The sequence below is a fragment of the Nicotiana tomentosiformis genome, unplaced genomic scaffold (genome assembly GCF_000390325.3).
Source record: "Nicotiana tomentosiformis unplaced genomic scaffold, ASM39032v3 Un00003, whole genome shotgun sequence".
In the NCBI taxonomy this organism is placed as follows: Eukaryota; Viridiplantae; Streptophyta; class Magnoliopsida; order Solanales; family Solanaceae; genus Nicotiana; species Nicotiana tomentosiformis.
Window position 1 is genome coordinate 1,223,687 of NW_027174562.1, and position 17,654 is coordinate 1,241,340.

Genomic DNA, 17,654 nt, shown 5'->3' on the forward strand with positions numbered 1-17,654 from the left:
ATATCAGCTAGAACCCTGTTCCAAACCTCCATAACACCGACAAGAATACAAGAAGCACGAAGATGCCATGATTATTCACTCAAATAAACAAGTCACACCCAACACCACTTGGGCACACAGCTCGCAAGCTAAACCCCAATAAGCACAACATGAATATGACTGAATATACGAGGGAACATATGAAAGTACTATCAAAAAAGCCCAACCGGCACAACTCCATATCAGTAGCATACTACGAATTAATTCCACAAGGGAGAATCAAAGTATACAAAAACTCACAAGGATCTCATCCTAATATAACTTCACCACGGCACACAGCCCGGCCCAAACATAACAACCTCATGTAAACAAGAGGATCCCATTCTCAGCTCTGAATCACAAGTAGATTACACATCATACCAACTGAAACCTTACACTAATTCAATTTCCTCTAGCAATGTCATAACACGTGCTTAAATCCCACACCGGTAGAGCATCTAATTCATAAATCGTAACCAACCTCCCAAAAATCACATCAAAACCTACCTTAATGGGTAATAGAAAGTCATTCCTAGTTTTATAGCCCTCAATAATGAATAAAACGAAACAATAGACACAGGCTACCCCGATAAGCAAAACCAAAACAAAATATGAATGATGCTCCTCTATAAAAAATCAAAACCATACTTGTACGACATCATCTGGTGCAGCAGCCTTATCCCTACCATAGAAAGTACATCAACGGACCGAGGCTCCCTCTTGGGCGCCCTCTAGCGGCCTCACCTGCACCCCAAGCTGGCGGTGCAGTCATACCAGCAACTCGAGCTGAACGCATAGCCTGGTTACCCCGCCGTGACACATCTGTTCGGAGTATGGGACAATCTCTCACCATGTGGCTGATATCTCCACACTCAAAGAAGACTCTCCACTGGTGTGGCTGTGTAAGCTGTCCTGTATGGGCACTCTAAGACCCGTAGATATCTGAAGCACCGCGCAAAGCCTGAAGTGAAAACTAATAGAATGACCCACAAAACCTCTATCATAGCGTACCTTGCCTCCAAAATAGCGACTAGTAGATCCTCCCAGTCTACGAGGCCTCTTAGCCTCCCTGTCCTCTCTCTCTCCTAAACCCGTAAGTCCTCTCCCTCCTAGTCCTGCATGCCCTCTAGTTTGCGAGCGATCTCTACCACCTTCTGAAATGGAACATCCAACTCCATATCCCGAGCCATGCTAAACCACATTTCATGGTTGAGCCCCTCAATGAACCTGCGGACATGCTCTCTAACTGTAGAAACCAAAGCATGTGCATGTCTGGACATATCACTGAATTTGACGGCATACTATGACAATAACATAGTGCCATGGCACAACTTCTCAAACTCCATGCGCCAGGCATCCCGAAGAGTCTCAGGAACATATTCCCTCAAGAAGAACTCTGAAAAACCGATCCCATATGAGTGAAGTTGCCTTGGCCATGCTACCCAACTCGTACGTTCGCCACCATTGATATGCTGCTCCCTTAAGATGGAATGTAGTAAAAACAACCCACTCGTCTCCACAATACCCATAGTGTGGAGAAAACGCTCGCACTCCTCTAAGAAACCATGTGCATCCTATGAAGCCAAACCACTGAAGGTAGGAAGGTAATACTTCTTGAACCTTACAAGTCCAAGTTGTTCTTCTTCGGATGTTGCTGCCCTAATCACGGGTTGAACTTGAAAACCTGGCTATACCGGCACCACACCCGGAACCTGACCCATGTGAGCCCGCTACTCTAAGGTGCGGGCGACGGCAGTTTGAGCTTCTCCCCTAGTCTGTGAAGTAGCTGGTGCAGCCGGAATCAACCCCCGCCTGAGCCAATGTACTAAACATGCTCAGGAATTGTGCTAAGGTCTTTTGCAGTCCGGGGCAACAACAGGCACCTCCGGTACCTGCCCCTAACAGGAGCTACTGGCAGCTCCTCAACTGCTGCTCTGATAGTTGATCTAGCTATAGCACGTGATCCTCCTCAGCCTGTGCCTCTACCCCTGCCTGACCTCAAGCAACACCGGCTCTGGAGGCATGGTCCTCAGTAACTCCAGCTCGTGTCCTCACCATATGTGAGAGAATAGAATGACAAAGGCTCAAACTCCGAGTTGTCTCACCCGAAAAGAACCATAGCCGAATTCTAAGCTGGCTAGTAAAGTTACTTTTCCCAACATACTGTAATTAAATCTGGTAGCACTTATTCCACGTCCAATAACCTCATCTCATTCAGCATAAGCTGCTCAACCAACATGCCACATCAGAACCGCCTTGATCCATATTTAGTGCAACCCGTGCACCAAATAGGCAACAACTCGAATGTACCCAATACTGGAAAGAAAAACAAATAAGAGAACCATACCACAAGCTGAAAAAATACCACTATAAGGCGTGATTCTATGAACCCGTCACATAAAGGAGGAACAATAAACATGAAATAAGAAAATGGATCATATTCCGATCTACTCTAATGCGATACATGACCCGATCTGAACACCGGTCCATATGGAATAGCTCATGCCACGATGCTCTAAATTCAATAACTATATGCGCAATAACAACAAACACGCGAAGCACATGACTATAACCATGGATAAACGGACAGCACAATATATGATCCACTCCCAATCCATACTCGACAATGAGTGGAAGAGATCATTGGAAGAATAGTATGCAATTATGAGTCAGGGTCGATTTCCTCAGGGAGCTAACAATGGATGTTATAGTCTATCCTTGTTGCATGGAGACGAAAAAACTTAAATACACTTCCAATCAAGTTGGTTCTGCTAATTACTTCTATAAACTATACTATCAATGATCAACTAGAGAAATGAAACTAAAAACTGACTAATTGTTTTTGGTTGTTTTCAAATATGCAAAAAGGCCTAGGGATGTAACCTTCACCTAGGTATTCTCCTAATGGGTTAATTATGTTAACACTTGTTTTAGTAATTGGGGTTTATCATAGCTCTCAACTCTAAGTTATCCACTCAATACCTCCCGGTCATAGAGTGATTTTACCCAATTTGGCTTTCTCAAGCTCAAATGGGTATCAAGATAAATAGTTGATATGAGCTGAAGTCGGGTTTTCCCTATCTCTAATTCAAACCCTTTAATTAGGCTAGTCAAATATTTAACTGGCCAACTTCTTGTTAGCCATGTTTTTCTAGACTAGGTCCATCTTTCTCAAGTAAAGAGCAAGTAAAATAGGCATTAATCAATGTTTGCAACCATTAATTATAAAATTAAAGCATGAACAAGGCTAAATAACAAACAGCCAATCATAAACAAGGGTTAAACTAAATACCCATAAGGTTTACACACTAGGGTTGGGTCACAACCCTAGTAAGAATCGAGCTACTCATAGTAGAAAATGAAGAAAACAAAGAAGAAACACTAATTAAAGCCGTAATATAAAATTGAAATGATAAACATTGATGGCTTTGTCAAAAGATTATCACAAATTACCCAAAATGGTACAGCTAGGAAAACATCAAAACATGACCTTAAAAAGTCCGCACATTGCTTGAGTCTGTAGTTTGAGAGATTCTGCATCCGCACAATTTGATCAGTGGCTGCATTTTAGCTTCTACGACCGCACAAATCATGTGTGGTCCGCACTTCTGGCAAGGCTTCATTCTTGGTCATTTTGCGCACTCTATGAACTTTTTGAATTATTGTCAGTGCAACCATGTTCTGTTGCCACACTTCTCTTCAATCACTTATGGGATTCTATATAAGATCTGCGGCCGTAGAAAGAATTCTGCGGTCCGCACTTCTGGTCTATTGCGCCCCTTCTTTCCATATGATCTGAAACACTCCTTTTAGTTGGGTTTCATCATTAGAGTCCAAAGCTCCAACATTCCTGCAATTTGCACACTTCGATTAGTTTTGGGAACATAAATTAACACTTTTAGACTAAAACTAAAGCAAGAAGTTACTAAGTCCTTGCTTGTCCAAAGTCCTTGTTCAAAATCCACACTTATCAACTCCCCCAAACTTAAGTCCTTGCTTGTCCTCTAGCAAATAGATTAGTTCCCATCTCCTCAGAGTGAAATGTCATTTCAGCGAGTCAATGGTAAGCCATCCATACTCAGTTGGGACCAGCAATTACACACAACACTCGTGCATTTTCAACAAGTTGACCATTCACATATCATGCACCTATAGTTCTAATGTGACATTTGAGCTTCAAGAATTGACTTTACTCATCGAGGACTCTTGTTTTATCATGTAGATCATGGTGGAATCCTAACTTTTCTTCCTCTACTTTCCATTTGCCAAGTTCACTATAAAGGTTAGCCCTTAATATTTAGATCAATGAAAGGTTTCTCTTCTCTCACAACAGAATGTCACAAGTGCGGCTTCGAGTACCATAGGCTTGCCCCTGTGTACATCACCACTAATGTAAGCTTACTCGGTTAAAAATCAAGTAAGACTGATTTCGGGTTGTAATGAAGGATTTTGGATTGGGGTACGATATCATATGGTTAAGTGGTTACACCTTTCCTTAAGCACTCCATATTTACATTTGTTGGCGACCGTGAATGTCCTTCTGTTGTGGCACATAGAATTGTGCGGTTCGCAGGTCCTTGAACACTTGGCCATTTTTTACTTCACCCTTTTTAAAAGTCCACTCAACCCTGTAGCACACTTCAAATCACGCGAGAACACAAATAACATCTAACTACAAAAGAAAAGGAAAAGAACATGGGTTGTCTCCCAAGAAGTGCCTAATTAACGTCGCAGCAAGAAGCAATGTCAAAGCTCCCTTAAGTGAAGTAAATGATCGACAGCATGTGGCTATCTCCAACCTTGACCAAGTACTGCTTCACATGGTGACCATTGACTCAGAATACTTCATCTTTCTTATTCTTCAAGTCTAATGCACCAAAAGATGTCACACCAACAATTTCAAATGGACCACTCCACTTGGAATTTAGCTTCCCGGAAAACATTCTAAACCTTGAGTTAAACAACAATACTAGATCGCCCACCTTGAACTATTTGTTCCAAATGTATTTGTCATGAAGATATTTCATCTTATCTTTGTAAAAGGATGAACTCACATATGCATGGTACCGAAACTCATCCAATTCATTCAAATGTGCACCGCTCAAGTTAGCGGCTACATCCCAATCAAGATTAAACATCTTTAGAGCCCACATTGCCTTGTGCTCTAGTTCCACCGGAAGAAGACAAGCTTTGTCGAACACCACTTTAAACACAATGAATTTCTTTCTAAGAAATAGAGTTAATTGATTGGCAACCTATATGGAGACATCCTGATAGGTGTTTTGTAATACGTCCGATAAGCCCATAACGCATCATCAAGCTTCTTGGACCAATCCATTCGATTCACATTCACCATTTTAGACAAGATACACTTTATCTCCCGATTGGAGGCTTCCACTTGCCCATTATCTTGTGGGTGAGAGGGAGTCATGACCTTGTGAGTAACACCATACTTGCTACATAAAGTTTCAAAAGCTTTATTGCAAAAGTGTGACCCTCAATTGCTTGTGATTGCACGTGAAGAACCAAATCTTGTGAAAATATTCTTCTCCAAGAAAACGACTACACTTATCGCCTAATTGTTGGGTAAAGCGACAGCCTCAACCCATTTGAACACATAATCCACCACGACCAGGATGTAGGTATTTCCACAAGAGCTCACAAAAAGGCCCATGATGTCAATGCCCCAAACATCGAAAATATCAATCTCAAAAATGGTTGTGAGAGGCATTTCATTTTTACTTGAGATTCCACCGGCCCGTTGACATTCATCACATCTTTTCACAAACTCACTAGCATCCTTGTAAAGAGCAGCCCAATAGAAACCACAGCTAAGCTCTTTGGCCGCCATTCTTGCTCCACAATGATGACCAACCTATGGCGAAGTATGACAAGCCCCAAGAATATCACCTTGCTCCTATTCCGATACACACCTCCTAATTACCCCGTCCGTACAAATCCGAAAAGGTATGGTTCATCTTAATAATAATCTTGACAATCCCTTTTGATCTTCTTCCTTTGGCTTGAAGAGAACTCATCTGAAATGATTCCACACACAAGAAAATTTGTCAAGTCCGCCAACCATGGCACATCTTTCATTGAAATTGCCAAAGGTTGCTCTTCGGGGAAGGAGTCATTTATTTCAAGTCCATCATGTGGCCACCCCTCCTCCTCCAAACGAGACAAGTGGTCCGCCACTTCGTTGTCACTACCTTTCCTATCTTGGATGTCAACATCAAATTCTTGCCACAAGAGTACCCATCTCATCAACCGAGCTTTGGAGTCCTTTTTGCTCATAAGATAATGAAGCGTCGCATGGTCCGTGTGGACAATAACTTTGGTACCCATCAAGTACAGGAGGAAATTTCAAATTTCAAATACAATAACGATATAGTTGACTTGGGCACTATTCATGGTCTTACTAGCATGGTGGACCAAATGGAAAATCGTGTTGATACATTACCCCAAATCAACCCTCACCGCTATTTCACTTGCATCACATATGAGTTCAAAAGGCACACTCCAATTTGGAGCTGTGATGATGGGAGTAGTTGTAAACTTGAGCTTTAAAAATTCAAAAGCACTCACGCAATCATCATTGAAATTGAGCTTGGCATCTTTCTCAAGGAGCTTGCACAATGGGTTCACCACTTTAGAGAAATTATTGAAAAAGAGCCGGTAAAAATCGGATGGCCTAGGAAACTCCGCCCGCCCTTCACCGAAGTTGGGGGTGGAAGATTAGAAATCACCTGAATCTTTTCCTTGTCAACTTCACTTCCATTCCTTGAGATTTTATGGCCAAGGAGAACACCTTCCTCAACCATGAGGAAGACAATCATGAGTACCAAGTGGGTTTCGTCACATCTAGTGAACACTTTGTCAAAATTTGCAAGACAATCATCAAAAGAATCCTCAACCACCGGGAAGTCATCCATGAAAACTTCAAGGTAGTCCTCCACCATGTCCGTGAAAATAGCCATCATACACCGTTGAAAAGTCACCGGTGCATTGCACAAACCAAATGGCATCTTCATGAAATCAAAAGTACCACAGGGACATGTAAATGTTGTTTTCTTTTGATCTTCTAGAGCAATGAGAGTTTGGTTGTAGCCCGAGTACCCATTAAGAAAGCAGTATAAAGCACGACCAGCCAATATATCAATCATTTGATCTAAGAAAGGAAGTGGAAAGTTATCCTTCCTTGTTACTTTGTTGAGCTTGCGATTATACATACACACCCTCCATCCAGTCATCGTTCTTGTAGGAAGCAATTCATTCTTAACATGGGTGACCACCGTCGTGCCCCCTTCTTTGGGACACATCGAACCAGAGAGGTCCATGAACTATCGGAGATAATCTCCTTCTTGACAACTTCTTGTATAGCCTCATTTAGTCTTCTTTGATGTACAATGGATGGTTTAGCGCCATCCTCCAACTTGATCTTATGCATGCAAAAGGTGGGGCTTATACCCCAAATATCCGCCAAGGTCCACCCAATAGACTTCTTCCTCTTTTGTAAAACTGTCAATGTGGAATCTACCTGCACGTTAGTCAAACAAGAGGAAATAATAACCGGTAAAGTTGAACAAGGGCCAAGAAATTCATAACAATGGTGTGGAGGCAATGGCTTCCACTCCAAGGTAGGTGGCTCTTCAATAGAAGGATTTGTAAGAAGAGTCTTCCTATTTTCAAGATCCAAAGACAATTTCTGGGGTGCATAGTTGTACGACACTATTCCCTTTAAAGAGTTCACTCATTCCACGAAACCATCCATCTCATCATCATCAAAGTTGAGCAAAACGTCCTCCAACATATCACCAACATTGATAGTATCACTTGTATCATCATCAATAACATCAGTCACCAAATCCACAAGAGAACATACCTCATTGCTATTTGGTTGTCGCATGGCCATACACAAATGGAATACCACTTTTTCATCACCAACCCGGAAAGTGAGTACTCCGACTTCAACATCACAAAGATCCTTACCCATAGCAAGGAAAGGTCTTCCAAGAATAATTGTCACTTTATAATCATCTTCACAATCTTGAATGACAAAGTCCGCCAGAAGAATGAATTTATCAATCCACAAAGTCTTGAAAACTGAATAGGGCATCAAATTTGTACTTGCCCCAAGATCACAAAGAGCTTTACCAAACTCGGCACTTCTAACTGTACAAGGAATCGTGAAAGCACCGGGATCCTCCAACTTAGGAGCCATTGAATTGACAATCTCTCTCACTTGATGAGTGACTTTGATAGTCACAAAATTCATCGACTGCTTCTTTGTCACAAAATCTTTCATAAACTTTGCATAACTGGGCATTTGTTCCAAACCTTCTACCAATGACACATTGATTGAAAGACACTTCATCATTTTAATGAACTTATTGAATTGATTCTCACAATTTTACTTCACAAGTCTTTGATGGTATGTAGGTGGAGGATTAGGCAATGGTGCCCTTGACTTATGCACTAATAGCTCCGGTTTGTCAATGATGTGTTCCCTAGACGGGTTCACCTCCTCTTGAGTCTCTTCCACACTATCATATATATCAACTCGAACTTCCTCATTTGGTTGAGCAACATTGTTCGAGATCTATTCTTCTTGCATTACATTATCAGCATCAGCAAGTCGCCTTCCACTTGAGGTGGGTGCATTCCCACCTTTTCCACTTATTGTGATAACTGCCATAACATGCCCAATATTGTTACCACCCTTTGGGTTTACCACCGTTTCACTTGTTAGTGCACCCTTAGGACAAGAATTTAGAGCTTGAGAGATTTGCCCTATTAACTTTCTAGATTGCGTATTAATGTGTTGTGTGAGGCAAGTTGGGCATCCGAATGGGCATTCTTTTGGTGGGTTGCTCAGTTGTTGATACCACCGTGTCCTCATATCTATCGAAAACATCTGCCCCAAGTCGTGGTTGAAATCATTGGGAGCTCTTCGAAACACATTAGCACAAAACCAAGCCATCAGAATCGATGAAATGTATTACCATGCCAACCCAAATCACTACCAAGTTGACCCCATTCTTTTAATTATCCCCGACTTGCCTTCAAGTTAACACTTATTATTTCCAGTACAGTACGATCCTATACCAAAGCTCATCACAAGATATCATAAAATAAATCCACGTTATCCTAAAGCACATAAGACACTGTATTCCCTCTTAATAATCCAATAATACCACAACCAAAATGCCAATACCAAAGAGTCCTTTTGTGAATCTGAAATTGTTTCTTTAACATCAGAAGTACTAAAATCTAGAATCATTAATGATACATAAATCTTAAACTGATTAGAACTTTTTTTAAAGTCATCCACTTTACTATAATCTCAAATGCATTGCCAATACGAGGCGAACAACTTGTGCTCAATTAGCACTCAAATACCTCATGAAGAAACCCCATCTTACGAAACTGTGTGAATCCCTTCTCTGTGCGTATTACATCCACCATGAATAACAAACCCGAATCATTCCAAGATTTCTAATATGCCCACAAAGTATAGCACATCATGCATCCAGCAATTTCCTCATTCGAGTCATCCTCGAAATCAACCTCTTCAAGTCATAACCGATCCATAAGTATGACTCCTACCAAAACTACTAGGACATTTTGTGTTTATCATAATATCATTTGTATACATGAATAACTCGTGCATTCTAGGACGTCTCAATCACACATGGTGGTGATTGTGTTAGAATGGTAATTTAAATTGTGATTTGGTTGATGTCTCACATGAGACGTCCTAGCCGATCGGGTCATGATCGGACGCCATGCCGCACAATGGTGGTGAATGTGTTGGAAATCGTAATCGAAATTGTGAATAGTGGTATACCGGTACCAAAGATTTCCCAACTTAAAATTTTGAAATTTATTTAAAACTTATCTTATCTCTAATTTGATATTTGGTAATTGTTTGAGGCTTTTACTGATATTACGACTGTCCTTACTTGCATTACTGCTCGTTTCTTTTAGAGAGCGTTTAGTATATATACTAGTATTTTTCAACAGTACTAACGTCCCTTTTGCCGGGGGCACTGCATTTTTAATGAATGCAAGTGGTTCCACAATAGGTGACACTAATATGCGATAGCACTACACTCTTTTCCCAGCTAATTTGGTGAGCCCCACTTCACTCGAGGTCAGGTATATTTTGTTCATTTTATCACTATGTTTCGAGGTATAGCCGGAGCCTTGTTGCCGGCACTATCATTGTACTCTTTTGTATCTAATAGAGGCTCCGTAGACATAGCGTGGGTGGTATGTTGGTATGGGGAATGTCAAATTGGTAATGTTATAATTGTATCACATGTTCCACATCAAAATATGAAAGAGTATGTAGTTTGAAACTTATAAATGATGTAACTACTAATAACGAGTTTGAGTTGTTGTTTACTTGATCCTCCTCACCGCTTAATTAATAAATTGGATTTTACTGTTATTCTTGAATAAGTTTGGGTAGAAGGTAATGTACATGCTTTCTCAGTCGGGTTATCTCGGTTGAGCGTCGGTCGCGCACCCTGAGTTTTGGGCATGACACTTGCTTGCGTGGTTTCTTGGTCTTCTCTGTATGAGCGCATTAGAGCGCGTTAGTATGACGACCCCTATTTGCTTGCCCTTAAGGACACAATGCAGAACGGTGATGCCAAGGAGGTTTCTATTAGAGATGATGAGGTATTGCGGATGTAGGGCCGGATATGTGTGCCCAATGTGGATGGGTTTCATGAGTCTATCCTTGAGGAGGCTCACACTTCGCGGTATTCCATTCATCTAGGTGTCACCAAGATGTATCGGGATTTGAGTCAGCACTATTGGTGGAGAAGGATGAAGAAAGATATAGTAGAGTATGTGGCTCGGTGTTTGAGCTATCAGTAGGTGAAGTGCGAGCATCAGAGGTCGGGCGATTTGCTTCGGAGACTTGAGATTCCAAAGTGGAAGTGGGATCGTATTACCCTGGATTTCATTGTTGGTCTCCCACAGACTTTGAAGAAATTTGATGCAGTGTGGGTTATTGTGGATAAACTGACCAAGTCTGCACACTTCATTCCGGTTGTGCCTACCAATATCCGTGAGATTGTTTGTCTCCATGGTGTGCCAGTGTAAATTATCTCCAATCGAGGCATGCTCTTCACGTTGTATTTTTGGAGAGCTGTGTAGCGTGAGTTAAGCACACAAGTTGAGTTGAGTAGAACATTTCAAACCCCTGACAGACGGGCAGTCCGAGCCCACCATTCTGATCTTGGAGAATATGCTATGTGCCTGTGTTAGGGATTTTAGAGGTTCATGGGATCAGTTTCTACTGATTGCAATGTTCGCCTACAACAACATCTACCTATCGAGTATTTAGATGGCTCCTTAGAAGGACTTATTGTCACAACCCAAATCGGAGGGCCACGAAGGGCACCTTGTGCCTTACTCAATCGAGTACCAACGTAACGTATATTTCTTATCACACCATCATGGGTAAATAGGATAGAAGGGACGTCATGATATAACCAGAATAAAACCTAAATGAATACTCAACATATGACGATCCAGCATGATATAGAAACATACACATGTGACATAAGGGCCTATAAGGGCGACATGATCATTTGTAGACTCAATACATAGGACGAGAAGGCCATACAAGTACCCATATACATGACATCTATCTAGAAGCCCCTAAGTGTACATAAAAATCATAATGGTTGGGATAGGGCCCCGCCATACCAATCAATACATGCCCAGAGCATACTGACCAAATAGTCAACTCTAGAGCATGTGGAGTGCACCAACACCTTACACTGAGCAGATAGCCTACTAGGAGGACTGTCAACCTATCTATCAGGACTTACGGGCATGAAAAGCAGTGTCCCCATGCAAAAAGGGACTTTAGTACTAATAAAGTACTGAGTATGTAAGGCATGAAAATAAGTATATAAAAGACGTGAAAGAAACATGGAGTAAACGACTCAATTTGTAAGTCTGAATAGCTCAGTAATCCTGAAATCTTCATAGTGTCATGTATATGGGTATAAATGTCATATCATGCATAGGTATATGCGTACCTAATATCATCAAGCCTCTGGGGGCATCATATCATATCATCTCGGCCTCAGTGGGCGAAATCATAAATATATGCCAGTTGATCAGGTGGCTGGTGCATATATAACACCGTAACCTTTCCCCATAACACATATACATATAATATACGCGTATATAACACCATTTGTGAAAGTTGCATGTTTGCTCATTTCGTTTGTATCATATGGATCATTCCAAAAGTAAAGAAGAGATAGCCTTAATATGACTTATCATAGTCTATCCAATGAACACGTTGAAATCGTCTCATCGAACTTTAATCTACAACAACGATAATAGTGCTATCGCTAAGCTATGAAAGATGCAACTATCGTACAACAAACGACAAGCTCATTTATTATTAAAACATGCATCATCTCCCTTGTTTTCCTTTATTTCCCCAAGTCTATAAAACAAAAAGATTACATACGACCTTCAACTATATACTTTAAGCACCACAACACACTGAACAACCCAACAACATAATTCACCTTACACAACAATAAGTGCATAAATGTCACCATCAGACAATATGGACAACTTCTAGGTATTGTGTGTTTGCTTATTCTCCTATTTAAAACATCATCAACATACTAATAATATTTACAAGTATAACAACAATACGAAAATTATAACCAAGCCATTCCTCATGATTTCCAGCCATATGAAGTCATATACACAACTCCAAAATAGTCCAATAAGAGACAACAACTTATACAACATCAAGTTCTATCTTGTAATTCATCATCCAAATAACTTAACCAACGCATATATATGCTTAAGCCCAAGAAATAGAGTGTTATACATACCTTAAATAATCAGAAAAAACTCGAACCAAAGCTTCATTTAGCTTACAAGCACCCTTAATGGAATCATATCACCATAGAGACTATTTTCTTCACTTAGGCTATATTTTGAGGATAGGTCTAGGTAAAACCACCTTGGATTAGACTTGGAAACTTGGAGAGCAGTTAGAGTGGTGTTGAGAGAGTTTGGGAAATTATCTTGGTCACAAATAGCCAAAAATGAGGCGTCCAACCCCGTTAAAATGTGAATATCTCTATACTCTGATGTCGTATCGACAAACGGTTTAATGTGTAAGCAAAATAGTGTAACATATTCACCTCAGGATTTGACTCAAAAGAACCACACATTTTTTATAACTCGCTCACTTATTCTGACATAGAGGTCAACGGCATTGCCTTTCCTTCTTAAATCAAGTTCCCTTACACAACAATATAGAGTAGTTCCACACAATAAAATTTAAGAACAATTAGGAACTCAAGATAGAAAGAATTTTCTCACTCTCATAAACAACATTCATATGCGACAAAGATGAACCATAAGATTGCCCGTAGTGTACTACTCTACTAATCGAGTTTATTCAGTCAAGGATCAAGTAGGACTTTAATTGATTGTAATGTAGGTTGCGGGACGGGTAGGATACATTTAGATATAAGAGTGACTACACCTCCCTAAGCTCTTTAATACATGCACTCGAACATTTAAAACCCCACACTTATGTCAAACCAAAACTCCACCTTCACATCAATATACATCAACTCCCAAATTATTTAAGCACAATTACATCAAGAGTTACCACTTATCCATGAAAGTTTTTAGCAACAATACAACTATTCTTTCTTAATATTTTCAATTCATGTGGCTCTTATGTTTTCAAAACAGTGCACCTTTCTCCTTATTTCATTAGTTCCACTCAAAAGCCAAACTAGCCACCCCACACTTCAACTTTTACAAAGTTCGTAATAATTTCAAGTGCTCACGAGAGGTACAAGGTTAAAATAGATGGTCAATTCAAACAAATGAGTAAAGCTTCCAATGTGGTTGCCAAAGAAATAGGATTATTGGATCAAACAGGTTAACTAAGATACATAACAATTAGGTGATTAAAAAAGCATATAACTGGCTCAACAAAGAAATGCTTATATCACTTCCAAGACCGAACAAAACTACTATTTCGCTTTGCAAACAAACGTGGCAAGTTCTAGACATCAAATGCAATGCATATAATAACACAAAACCTCTCACACACATAGCACATAACTCACGCAAGATCGGATTATCAAGACACTCTATTAAACTGAGCCTAAGTGTGAAAAACTGAGCCTAAGTGTCACAACTAAAGCACTCACTATTCTCAAGGCATAATAAAGTCAAGAGATATTGATTTCATTTCAAATCACAGCACAAGGTTTCCTACTTCTACAAAATAAAAACCAACTACACCGATTCAAACAAAACCCTTGAAAAAGAATCGCGGAACAAAGAAAAACCAATGGGGAATTGACACACTACCTAACAAAAGATTTTTTTGTCTTTTTCTTTCGACTTTAATCCCTCAAGAAACCTGTCGAATGATATCCATCATCGGGAAAAATAAACTTTTTTAAAATTTTCATGTTTTTTTCAATTTGTTTTTACTACTCAAACTAACAAAAGGAAAAAATATCAAACTAACTAAAGCAACAACTAAGACTAATATACATACAACATAAAAATATCCCCCATCCCACACTTTAAGTTGTGGCATGTCCCCATGGCACACAATTAAAAAGCATAAGGTAGACCCGTGAAGACAACTTCTTTCCACACGTCTGAACTAGTCGGGGTCTGAATCAAAGTCGGGATCCATTCCACACGCACGAACTAGTGCACACATCCGTGAAGAGAACTTCTTTTCAGCTTCTTGGGGTACACCCCACACTTATCATTTTCACTCAATGCAGCCTTTTCTTTCACACCATTTACCTTCAACTCAACACTTGCAGCAGGCTTCTCCTTTTTCACCCCATTTTCTACATCCATCTTGAACGTTACAGTATCTCCCCCCACTCTAAGAATGAGCTTTTTCTCATGTATATCTAATATTGCTCTACCTGTTGCTAATAATGGTCTTCCTATGATGAGGGGTATCTCCTTATTCTCCTCCATCTTCACCACTATAAAGTCTACGGGAAATACAAACTTATCCACCCACACTAAGACATCTTCAAATATCCCCTCAGGTGTTATCTGTTTTTGATTTGCCAGCTGCAATGATATTGGTGCAGACCTTATCTCTCCAATCTAATTCTCTAGTTTCCTGTAAAATTGAAAAAGGCATTAGATTCATTGAGGCACCAGAATCACATAAAGATTTATCAAAGTTAAGAGTTCCTAAAGAGAAAGGTATAGTAAAACTCCCTGGATCTCCACACTTTTGTGTGAGTTTGTTTTGAAAGATTGCACTGCAATGTTCTGTGAGCTTGACTAACGATATCTCTTCTATCTTCCTCTTCTTTGTAAGGATCCCCTTCAAGAACTTTTCATAAGCTTGCATTTGTGAGAGAACTTCTGTGAATGACAGGTTTATATTAACTTATCTCAGCATATCTAAAAATCCCTCAAACTGCTTGTCCAACTTTTCTATATAGAGCTATTAGGGAAAAGGTAAAGCAGGCATGTGCTTGGTCTCTTCATTAGAGTCCTCCCTTCTTGAAGTTTCCTCCTTATTCTTTTTCTCTACTCCCTTCTTACCTTTCTTCTTCTTACCATCTTAAATTTTCAGCTCCTCCCCACTTTCTTTTTCAGGTATAACCTCTTTTTTGACTGGAGTCGGATCTTTCAATACTTGCGTGCTTCTCAAGGGCACAACATTTACCGTTTCTTTGGGATTATTTTTAGTATCAGCTGGTAGAGTACCTGGGATTCTTTCAGACAATATATTTACAATTTGTCGCATTTGTCTCTACAAGTTACGCAAATCTGTTCCAAGTTCTTTAATAGCTTTACCATGAGCATCTAATCCCTCATCTGTCTTGATAAGGAAAGACTTCATCAAAACATCTAACCCAGTCTAAATTGGTTATTGAGACTGACACTGCGGCCTCTCTTGAAATCTGGAGTTATTTTATTGCCATGCATTTGTTGTACCCCCAGGTGAGCTCCTTGAAAAATCGGGGTGCTTCTGACCCATTGCATTGAAATTATAAGTACCCACAACATCACTTCCTCTATGGTAGCTTGACACTCATGAGTATGGTGTCCTCTTCGACATATATCACAGACTGCATGAGGCTCGTTATGTATTAAGGCTAAGGTCAGATTCCTTATTTCTTTGGCCATGTCATCAAGTTGTACCTGCACAGATGTGTTAGTATCAACCTGGTGAACACCAGTTGATATTCTTCTTTTAGCAATCTCCAAGGGCCACTGATTTGTATCTTTAGATAACTCATCTAGAATTGTGACTATCTCTTCTCGAGTCTTTTTTATCAATGGACCTCCAGCAGCATTGCTCAATGTTCTATGTAAGGTCGGTGTCAATCCATCCCAAAAATCCTGGAGTTGCATCCAGAGTTCAACTCCGCTATGCTGACACTTTTGCACAATCTCCTTAAACCTCTCCCAAGCTTCAAACACTGTTTCAGTCTCTCTCTGGCCGAAGTTATGGATTTCTCTTCTAAACTTGCCCATCTTAGCTGAGGAGAAATATTTAGCAAGAAATTTTTTAGTCATCTCCTCCTTTGTTCTAATTGTTCCCTGGGGCAAGCTTCGAAACTAATGATTTACATCAACTTTGAGAGTTAAGGGGAATTCCCTTAGGTAAACTGCATCTTGTGACACACCATTATATTGGAAGGTGTTCATGATCTCCTCGAAGTCCATTAGATGATTGTTTGGATCTTCGTTCTGCTTTCCTCAGAAGACACAACAATTTTGAAGGGTTTGAAGTAACCTCTACTTCAACTCAAAATTATTAGCTGCAACTGGGGATGGTCTCACACTTGATAACCCTTGGCCGGGAGCTATGTTTCCGATTTGGTATGCACCCAAGGGCTGATTCTGAGCCATTCTCCGAGTTCTCTCTTCTTCATATGCAATTTTTGCATCTCTAATAACTTCTTCTTCAGCATCCCTTGCAGCCTTTTCTCTTCGTTGGGCTGCCTCCATCGCAGCCAAATCTACATTATTATCATCTCTGGCCATGTTTTCTTTGGTTGAGGATTTCCCAACCTTCTCTATATACTCAGGGAGATTTCTTACCTTCCTCAACTATCACAGTTGTCTCTCTATTTCTAGCTCGTATGGTTGCACTTCTTTCCCAGATGATCGAGTCATGTACCAATCTATCCTATAGCCTGCGCATAGTCAAAGAACACCAACTGTAAAAAGAGAAAAATAAAATAAAAATAAAAATTCGTGAATTAGCACTACAAACTATTTCCAACACCATTGATTGCCAATCCCGACAATGATGTCAAAATTTGACGAGCGCAAAACACACACTTAAATATGCTCGATAAACGAATATAGTAAAATATAATATCGTATCCACAAGGATTGGAGTTAAATAGTATTTTTATTGTTTATAGATAGATTGCTATCCAAGATGATCAACAATTTAGATTTTTGTAATTAAAACTAAAGTTAACTAAGAATCTAAACTTTTGTCTAATGACAAACGACGCAAGTTGTGAGCAAAGAAGATTATCAATTGGGAGAAGATAGGGTTGATAGGATAGGTGCAAGACAAATGTTGGGATTTAAATCTAGAT

At 40.0% G+C, this 17,654-nt stretch overlaps 2 protein-coding genes across 2 annotated transcripts; both read right to left on the minus strand.

Annotated features, from left to right (window-relative positions):
• Positions 1–4,853: 4,853 nt before the first annotated feature.
• On the minus strand, positions 4,854–5,374 carry LOC138903806 (uncharacterized). The gene is made up of 3 exons (XM_070192373.1): positions 5,310–5,374; positions 5,073–5,244; positions 4,854–5,006 (listed from the first exon to the last, which is right to left on the minus strand). Exons 1-3 carry the CDS (start codon positions 5,372–5,374, stop codon positions 4,854–4,856), a joined length of 390 nt encoding a protein of 129 aa, XP_070048474.1.
• A 2,397-nt stretch (positions 5,375–7,771) lies between these two features.
• LOC138903807 (uncharacterized) lies at positions 7,772–8,398 on the minus strand. Its single transcript, XM_070192375.1, has 2 exons — positions 8,176–8,398; positions 7,772–8,067 (listed from the first exon to the last, which is right to left on the minus strand). The coding sequence occupies exons 1-2, from the start codon at positions 8,396–8,398 to the stop codon at positions 7,772–7,774; spliced, it is 519 nt and encodes a 172-aa protein (XP_070048476.1).
• Between the last annotated feature and the right edge of the window lie 9,256 nt (positions 8,399–17,654).